A 9,993-nucleotide genomic window follows, 5' to 3' on the forward strand; every position below is an offset into this window, starting at 1 on the left:
TTGATTATAAGGGAATTCTCTGTACTATTTTGCAACTCCTTTACAATTCTTAAATTATCTTAAACTAAGGCGAGTGAAATGATAGTTTTTGAAGCTGATACTTCTTTCAAATTACCAAGTACATTTAATTTACTCAGTACTATACTATGGGAGCACCCACACAGATCAAACAAATACAAGCCAGACATGGTAGCACCTGTGTATAATCCCAGTTAGTTGAGAGGCTGAGGCAGGAGGGTTGTAATTTGAGCCCAGCTCAAGCAGCACTGTGAAACACTTTTCAAAGTACAACATGAAGCCAAGGTATCTATGAGAGTGCTCCCCTAACATGTGCTAAGCTAGTCAATGCCCAGTATTGCAAAAACAAATAAAATAAACCACACAAATACAAACATAAAACCTCAACCAACATAAATATCAACATTCACCAAACCTTTTTTCCTTTAGCTTTATCCTTAACTACTGTATTTTCTGTTTTAACACTGATTTCTTCCTCTTCTTCTTCTTCATCTGGAAAATCAGGGGGGCAACCATATAGTTCAATTTCTCTTTTCAGTTTATCAGCACATGCCTATAACACAAGGAAATAGAGTTTTTGCTTCTACAGCCAACTAAAATTAACTGTTTGAAATTTTCTTCATAATATATGAACACATATTATATATGTATATATTTACTCAAATGACATAAATTGTTTATCTCAAAATCCACTAATTCATAAACTACTCAGTAATCATTTACTCAACACCAAGTACTCAGTGGGGTACACTATATGCTAGGCACTAGAAATAGGAAGATACATAAAGCACTGTGTGTTATTTTGATCAACATTAATAACACTGCTTCTCAGTTTAAAGAGTATTGCCTTTGAAGCCGAGTGTAGTGGCACATGCCTATAATGCCAACACTCAGGAGGCTAAGGCAAGAGGACTGCCATGAGTTCAAGCCAGTCTAGACTACACCGTAGTGAGTTTTAGGCAGCTTAAACTGTAAAGCGAGATCAAAACAAAACAGAGCAAAAAAAGTATTTCCTCAATAGGAGAAGTTAAAATTTGTGGGTTCTTCATATGTCCTGTTAGCTATTAACTAAATGTAGCATGTCATCCACAAAAGAAGTAAAAATATAACTAGCAAGGGTATTTTGGGACCACTAAAGAAACTTGGACGTAGCCTAGATAAAAATGATAATCTCAGATCCATGTTGAACGTCTTGAAGGGAATAACGTGACTGCAAGGATGCAGAATACCCTGCTCACAGGGCACATACGCTGAAGTATTTACAGTTCACTTTCAAAAGTTCATAGAAAAAGAAAAACAAAAGCGTGCATGTGTCTGTTTGTGTAGAGAGAAAAAAATAAGGAAATGTGGCAAAGATTACTACTAAGTACATACAAGGTAAAACTTGGTAACCATAGATGAAGAATAAACTGATCCCTGCACTAGCCTTTATCAGGGTGCTGATTTGATAGCATTCAAAACAACAAATGGAGATTAAAAAGAAACTGCAAGCACTATTTAACTGCTAGCTGCAACTGTTACTACTTTGAGAAGAGAATTTTTCTATAGTTGTCTGGTCGAATTATTTCTAATGTAAATTCGTAACAAATGAAGACATTTGTAAAAATGATGAAAATAGCCGGCAGTGATGGTGCATGCCTATAATCCCAGCACTTGGGAGGCTGAGACAGGAGGCTCATTGCCAAGTTCGAGACCTACCCGGGCTACAAAGTGAGCGCAAAGCCAGCCTGAATGGCATAGTGAGATCCTGTCTCAAAAGGACAAAAAATAATGATAATAAAAAAATGATCAAAATATGATACAATTGATCATGGCAATATTTTACATGCCACAAATGCACAGATCACTACATATTGTTAGTCAAAAATAGATTAATTTCTAATTCCAAAAAAGACAAAAAAGAAACTATTACCCTATTCTAACTGATTTAAATATATAATAATGTATATACAATATAATAATAAAGAAATCAAAACTTCTTAAAAATCACTTCTTAAGACTTTAATTGTATGTCTTATATTTACATCTTCAAATTTTTTTTTTTACCTGGTATTTTTATTTATTTATTTAGGTACCGGGGATTGAACTCAAAACTGCACACTTATAAGGCAGGCGCTTATGCCACTGAGCTAATCCCCAGCCCTTCAAATGTTTGTAATCTTCACTTAATCTTCACTATAATAAGTTGAACCCATTTTACAAAGCTTTGACAGAATTAGAAAATCCTACTTAAAGCTCTTGAACTGGATATTACTATTTGCTCTATAATAAAGACTGCAGCAGACAGGTGTCCTGGCAGACCCCTGCAGGCCAGCCTGGGCTGCAAAGAGAGTTCTAGGCCAGCCTAAACTGCATAGCAGGACCCTGTCTCAAAAAGACAAAAAAGGAAAATTAATAAATAAATACAAGATTGCAAACCAATCTTATAAGTAATCTTACCTTAATAGGCATCCCAGTACAGTGCAAGCCAAATGGAAACAGACAACATTTTCCTTTTAATCTCTGGTATCCTACTGCAAACTACAGAAAGAGAATTACATTTAAATTAAAAAGATACATGGTAGTTGAATATGAAATGCTAACTTTTCATAAAGACATTAGTTTTCTTCTTTACATCTTCCTTTAAAACACCAGTTCAGCCAGGTATGATAGCACATGCCTGCAACCTCAGAACTCGGGAGGCTGAGGCAGGAAGGTCACTGCAAGTTCAAGGCCAGTCTGAGCTACCTAATGGGTTTAAGGCCAGCCTGAACTGCATATCGAGACCCTGCCTCAAAAAACAAAACAACAGTCAGGATCTTATGGTTATTCCAAAATGCTAGTGTACTAGCATTTTTCCTGTTTTTCTCACTAACCTAGGAATCTTGGACACATATATATGCATAGAACCCTGTACAAACACACGTGAAATTAAGTATAAAAATTAAATTAACTAAATATTACAAAAGAACAATTAAGGAACTCTTAAGATTCTTTAACAGGAAATAATTCTACACATGTTCTTTTCTTCAAAGTAACAGCTATTTTTTTTTTTTTCTTTTTTGGTACCAGAGATCGAACTCACAACCTCACACTTGCTAGGCAGGCACTTACACTGGTGGACTAAATCTCTGGCCCTCAAAGTAGCATGTATTAAGGATCCCTCACCCCATTATCCAAACCCGAAGCTTTACCTCACACTTGGACAGAGAAAACGTGTGCCCCAAATGCAGGCGTCCATTCATATAGGGATACGGGAAGGTTACAAAGTATTTGCTGCAAAACAACCATGAAAAAGAAAGTAGAGAAGAAAAGGTAAGTTTCTTTTACAGTGAAAGAGGGGGTAGAGGAATGCTGGATATAAAAAATAACCTCTTTACATTTTACTTACCTAAGGCATTGAAAAATAGATTTATACACTACAAAGGTTGATGGAAAACAAAATGTACAAATCTTGAAATTAAACGCTCTCTAAAACTGAAACTTGTTTAGAATCACACATTTACAGATGACTACTAAGAAATAAACATCCTCATAGCAAATACTAGGGAATTAAGTCAAGCTAAAATAGACATAATGAAAAATGTTTATTACTTTTAGGAATCTATACTGAGCGGTGTTTCACTGGCTATATGGCATTTTAATTCACTAGGAACATAGTATCATTGATATACGTGGTAGATGCATTTAAAGGATACCCCTTTAAAACTATTTAAAGTTGGGGCTGGGGGTTTAGCTCACCGGCATAAGCGCCTGCCTTGCAAGCAGGCAGTCGTGAGTTCGATCCCCGGTACCGATAAAAAGCAAAAAGACAAAAAAAAAAAAAACTATTTAAAGTTGTTATGCTATATTTTTTTTTCTCCTGAACTATATATAGGATAATAAAATGAACACTATAAAGCTGGGTCTGAAGGTACACACCTGGAAGCCCAGGACCGTGGGAGGCTGAGGCAGGAGGACAGCAAGATCAAGCCCAGCCTGAGTAGCGTGGCAATTCAGCATGACCCTACCTCAAAATTTAAAGAAAAAAAGGCAGGCGGGTTGGAAAGACAGCTCAGTGAGAAAGCCCTCAGTTAAATCCTCAGTACTGCAAAAATAATAAACTGAACCAGGCAAATGCACCATCCAAGTCATGAACCCACCAAAGCTACCAGTTGTATCCCGCCTTGTTCTCTCACTAGACACAATCAGAATCTGAAATTTGCTTTTCCTCCCTCTTTCAATAGCTGCACATCTGTGCCTCTTTAAACAATGTATCACTAGCTTCCCTCATTTGTGAAGTTTATAGAATACTATTCATGGAGGGAGGGCAGGGTAACTGGTAATTCAGCTCAGGGACACTGGGTCTTAATGAGCACCACACTGCCCTGACCGGGCTTGAGAACCTGCGATCTTCCTGCGTCTGCCACCCAGAGTGCGAGTGCTGGGATCACAGGCGTGCCATACCATAAGCAACAGTAATTTGTTTTATTCAAAATTATATTACTAGGTTTCTTCAGCATTGCTGCATATTCTTACAGTTTATTGTCCTTCACTAAAAGGTTTTTCAGTTCATTTTTCATAACTTTTAATTACAACAAGAAAGATACTTTGGAGGTAGAAAGTCCTAAAAACTCCAGTCCCTGTGAATTCTTAGCTATGCAATCTTGAGCTAGTTGCTTAGCCTCCATGTATTAGTTTCCTCTTCTGTAAAACAGGAAGAAAAACTGTTAATCATAAAGGGTTATTAAAACGATTAAAGGCATTTCCTAGCACATACTAAGTGTTCAGTGCAAGCTACTACATTGTGATAGTTATCATTTTACTGACAAAACACATTTTTTACATTTCAACTTTATCTAAAATGGAATATGTCTTAAAATTAATACATATATTTATTATGGCATTGTTTGGGGGACATTATTACTATCTATGGTTTTTCTTAAAGCAAAACAGTATTTTTGGAGTACGATTTTCAGCTACAGAAACCATCAGAGTTTTATTTTCTAACAAACTATAGAAGTGAGTCCTGAAGGTATAGTCTTCAAATAGTTCTACTTTTTGTTTATGGAGATAATTACTGACTCTCTAAGAAAATAATTTCCTTTTGTTTATCAGTCCAGATAAAACTTTAGGGGTGTTTTTGGTTTTTATTTGTTTTTGTTTTTTGTCTTTTTGTTTTTGTGTGTTTGTGTTTTTGTCTTTTGAAGTTGCTATACAGTTCAAGCTGGCCTTGAGCTCACTTTATAGCCCAGGCTTGTCTTGAATTTGCAATACTTCGACCTCAGCCTTCTGAGTGCTGGGATTACAGGCATGCACCACCACACCTGGTGCAGATAAAATTTTTAAAACACTGTCTGTAGGGGCTGGGGATTTAGCTCAGTGGCATAAGTGCCTGCCTTGCAAGCAGGCAGTCGTGAGTTTGATCCCTGGTACCAATTAAAAAAAAAAAAAGAAAAACACTGTCTGTGGTATGAATATAAAAAATACTATTTAAAAAAAATCTTGGGAGAAGGATCGCATATACCAAGTTTGAAGGCCAACCTGTACCATACAGCAAGACCAAATCCTTCATATAAGGAAAAACTCTAGGCATTCCATAGGGAAATTGATTCTGATTTGAATGCAGAAGGTCCATTTCAGGCATCACACACACTTTCTCACGTAATAACTTCTTTCCACAGAGCCATTTACCCACCTGGACTGCTTCTCCAGATCAGATGCATTAACCTCAAACACTTTCTCAGCTTCCCATTTCTGTTGGATTTCTTTCTCAATCTTCTTTAAAAAGTCTACTTTGGCTGTTCCTTTCCTTTCCTATTGGACACAAAAGAAAAGAGTCAACTCTGTTTCGGCAGGCTTGCTCAAAAAAAGCAAACAAAAAATGGGTTCACACACAACTGCGCTGCTGACTCACAGGTTGATAACCCTCTTCCTATGCTCCTACCTGCAACAGCTCCTCTGAACACCCATGAATCTCTGAAATAGATAATAAATCTTTTCATGCATTCATAGCACCTGTGGTTCTTACAGGAAGTTAAGAAAGTTCTTAAAGAAGTTCTTAACTTCTAACCTTAAAAAGTAGGCAGAACAGTGACACTCATTTCTTTTTTTTTTTTTTTTTTAATGTTTTTCGGTACCAGGGATCGAACACACAACTGCCTGCTTGCAAGGCAGGCGCTTATGCCACTGAGCTAAATCCCCAGTCCCTTGTGACACTCATTTCATAGACAACAAATCTGTAGTTCAGTGGTAAATGCAGGCAATCACAAAGTTGGAAAAACACCCTCCTCTCTCTGCCTTTTCTGTTATTCTGCCCGTATCTAGGCACAGCCTGCTAGCTGTAGAACCACAGACAGGTTCTACCCAGGTTTTCTGGCTACTACTCTGTGTTCTCACCTGTCTGGCCTGAGACAGTAATTTCAAGACAATAACGAGTTGTTTGGCCGGGTATGGTGGCACATACCTGTAATCCCAGCACTCTGGGAGGCTGAGAGAGGAGGATCGAAAGCGCGAGTCCGTAAGTTGCAATTTAGCAACTTATGAGACCCTGTCTCAAAACAAACACCAGCAAAAGATTTCCAATTCCCCAAATCCTTCAACCCTATGAGGGTCTACTGATACTGACCCTTTTCACCAACTCTGACCTGTCCACATCTCAACCCACGCATTCACTTCTCCCCTTTATCCATCTGCACAATCACTGCTGGTCTCCGCCCACTCCCATTTCATCCTTCTTACGTGGCAAAACTCAACTCATCTCTCCACCTTCTCTACTTCTCTACTTGGACAGCTCAAAGTGACAGGAGGAAACCCTAAGCCACGTTAATTGGTCTCAGTTTAACAGTACGACCATTAACCTGAAGTGATGCCAAGGAATACTACTAATTTTTAGCTGTTTGTTTTTGTTTGAGATAAGGTCTTGCTAGAGTTCTGGCTGGCCTCGAACTCTTGGTGATCTTCCTGCCTCAGTCTTCTGGAGCACTAGGATTACAGGCATGCACCACCAACCTGGCCTTCTTTGGTTTTTGAACTAACCTCCCATCTCAGCCTCCCAAGCAGCTGTGATTACAACTGTGCACCACAAACACCCCCTTAATATTACTAATTTCTGAAAGTCACTCCTCCTAAATAATATTTCTGAAACCTTAATATGCAAAAGAGTAACCACTAGCCACACTGTACTATTTAATTTCAATTTAAAGTTACATTAAAAATTCCATATTTAATTGTAGGAGCCACATTTCAAATGCTCAGTGGCCACATGTGACTGGTGGTTATCAAGTTAGATGGTGTCAACCCAGAACATTTCTGTCACCACAGAAAGTGACTGCACTGTCCTAGCCAATGGCTTCAGAGCTGGTCCTCCCTCCTCTAGCCTGCAACACCTTGCTAGTGCCTGCTTCACAAAGAGCAAACAGAAGTGCACTCCCGCACACTCCTCCCTCACATCCACACGTGGCACTCACATCTGTGCACAGATATTCTCTGCCTTCTTTCCTGTTCACATTATGTAAGTACGTTCGCTTTAGCCCCTCTGCTGATTCACTGAATCCCCACTTCTATTCAGTTCAGGGGCAGCACTCCAGCAAAACAGCTCTCCTTTGGCTCAATAAGCCTCTTCCATAGGATAATTCCTAAAAAGCATTGTGCGATTCCTATTTTTTAAAAAGCCTTTTCATCTTCTCTCCTTTATAAAAAAATTCCTGGGGCTGGGGATTTAGCTCAGCGGCATAAGCGCCTTACAAGAAGGCAGTCCTGAGTTCGATCCCTGGTACCGGTAAAAATACAAAAAAAAAAATTCCTTAGGAATGATCCATAGACCTCAACAACAGTCACTTCTTTCCCATTTGTTTATTTACAACAGGGATTGAACCCAGGGGTGCTGTACCACTGTTCATCCCCAGCCCTTTCTATTTAGTTTGAGACAGGGTTTTGCTAAATTGCCCAGGTGGGACTCAAATTTACGATCACCTGTCTTGCTTCAGACTCTCTGGGATTACAGGTATGTGCCACCTTCTCAGTTCTTTCTTTCCATTTTTATTTTTTGTTGTTTTGTTTGTCCTTGTTTTTGCTTTTGCTTCTTCCTCAGTCTCCCATGTGCTGGAACTACAGACATGTGTCACCACATACAGCTCTCCCACTCTTTTTGGGGGCGGGGGCAGTTTGAGACAGGGTCTCGCTATGTAGTTCAAGCTGGCCTCAAACTCACTGGGATCCTCCTGCCTTAGCCTCCCAAGTGCTGGGATCACAGGTGAGCACCACCATACCTGGTTCCTGTTCTTTCTTCAATCTACTCTTCAAGTAGGCTTTTGCCACCACTGCATTCCAGCCAGGCCTATGCAAAGTACTCCAGTGAAACTATAACAATTTGGCCAGACATTCTAGCCCACACCTGTGATTCTAGCACTTGGAAGGCTGGGGCAGGAGGATCCCAGTAAGTTCAAGGCCAGCCTGGGCTACATAGTAAGTTCCAGGCCAACCTGAACTGCATAACAAGATTCCTCTCAACGCACACACACAAATGCACGCCCACCAAGGTTTTTACATCACGTAAAAGCCTTACAGAACTGGGGCTGGGGATTTAGCTCAGCGGCATAAGAGCCTGCCTTGCAAGCAGGCAGTCGTGAGTTCGATCTCTGGTACAGGAAAAAAGCCTTAAAGGACTTACATCTGCCCCTGGCTCAATGTCCTGTACCCATACAACTTTCCTTGCTTTTCACTCACGCTGTTTTTTCTACGTGGGGGTCTCTTCCCCCATGTATTGCATGGCTTACAACTCTTTTCTGTCACCTTCTGAGCAAAGCTCTGCCTGATCATACTTTTTAAAACTACAACTGTACACTCAACCCATACTCCTTAGCCACCTCCACTATTGTTTTTCCATAACACTTGTTAGCACCTGACATAGTATTTTTCCTGTATTTCAGTACGTAGCCCCTACACGTAAACTTCCTGAAAAACGCATTATTTCTATTTCACAGGGAGACGCTCAATTGTTTGATAAGAAGTTAATACTATATACATAGTTCTCTCTCCATCTAGATTTTTAAAGCTCCAATGACATACACGTCATTCAGGTTCCTAGATCTTCAAATAGCAAGAAACAGCAAAAAAACCACGCGTGGTGGCGTACACCTGTCTTGTAATCCCAACACTCGGGAGGCGGAGACAGGAGGATCGCCATGAGTTAGAGGCCAGCCTGGGCTACATAAGCAAGTTGGATTCAAAAACAAACAAACGAACAAAAAAAGGCAAGGCACTTAATACCCCAAGGCACTCATGCCTTAGGCGTGCGGGAGGAAAAACCTCTCTTTTACCAAGGGATTTTTCCCTTAGGCGATCCTCAGCACAAGAAGAGCCCCTAGTGACTGGCAATCGGGTTCCTGGCCCTGACCTACGAGCTGTCTTCCCGCCAAAACTCACCGCCATGACTTCGCCAAATGGACTCGTGAAATCCGCGATAGTGATTCAGGTGATCCTCTCGCGGGAGTTATTACAACCTCTCCCCTCTCCCTCCAGGGAGCCAACCCTCACAGATACCAAAGCACATTTATTGCTGGCTGAAGCAATCTTCCGGTTCACTACTAACCACAGCCGGTGCATCCCGTAGCCCGCCGGGAATTGTAGTTCCAGGGCTGTGAGACCCGATATTAAACAGCTACCAATTGACTACAATTCCCAGAAGACAACGGGCTACTGGAAATCGACCGACGGCTAAATCCACTCAGCAGAGACACCAGCAGTGACGTCGTGGACATGTTGAACTACAAAACCCATCATCCAGTTCCAGATGGCAGAAGGCGCGAGTGTAGCCTGGGAAGGGTGGAGTTAGGGACTTCCACATTTTCGCTGCGTGTGCGGGGTGTCTGTCAAGATGCCAGGATGCCAAACTAAGTAGGCAGTGGCGAGGTGCTAATTATAGTTTGCCACTATGAATAGATATTTATTGCAGTAAGTATCTCAACAGCTCAGCATTTAGAGATTTTAAAACCCTTTATTAGTAATCTGCGTTTT

The 9,993-nt window shown here is 40.3% G+C and overlaps 1 protein-coding gene across 1 annotated transcript in view; it reads right to left on the reverse strand.

Moving 5' to 3' along the window:
- Positions 1 to 9,579, reverse strand: part of Lars1 (leucyl-tRNA synthetase 1) — a 59,336-nt gene extending 49,757 nt beyond the window's left edge. Inside the window, exons 1-5 of the mRNA XM_003477201.5 lie at positions 9,403 to 9,579; positions 5,675 to 5,793; positions 3,192 to 3,273; positions 2,458 to 2,538; positions 434 to 571 (exon numbers count right to left, since the gene is read on the reverse strand). Coding sequence (XP_003477249.2) covers positions 434 to 571; positions 2,458 to 2,538; positions 3,192 to 3,273; positions 5,675 to 5,793; positions 9,403 to 9,408 — 426 coding nt within the window. The 5' untranslated portion in view covers positions 9,409 to 9,579. The remainder of the gene's footprint in view (positions 1 to 433; positions 572 to 2,457; positions 2,539 to 3,191; positions 3,274 to 5,674; positions 5,794 to 9,402) is intronic.
- Between the last annotated feature and the right edge of the window lie 414 nt (positions 9,580 to 9,993).

Source organism: Cavia porcellus, unplaced genomic scaffold (genome assembly GCF_034190915.1).
Source record: "Cavia porcellus strain 051 isolate PalLab524CR breed Dunkin Hartley unplaced genomic scaffold, mCavPor4.1 scaffold_21, whole genome shotgun sequence".
In the NCBI taxonomy this organism is placed as follows: Eukaryota; Metazoa; Chordata; class Mammalia; order Rodentia; family Caviidae; genus Cavia; species Cavia porcellus.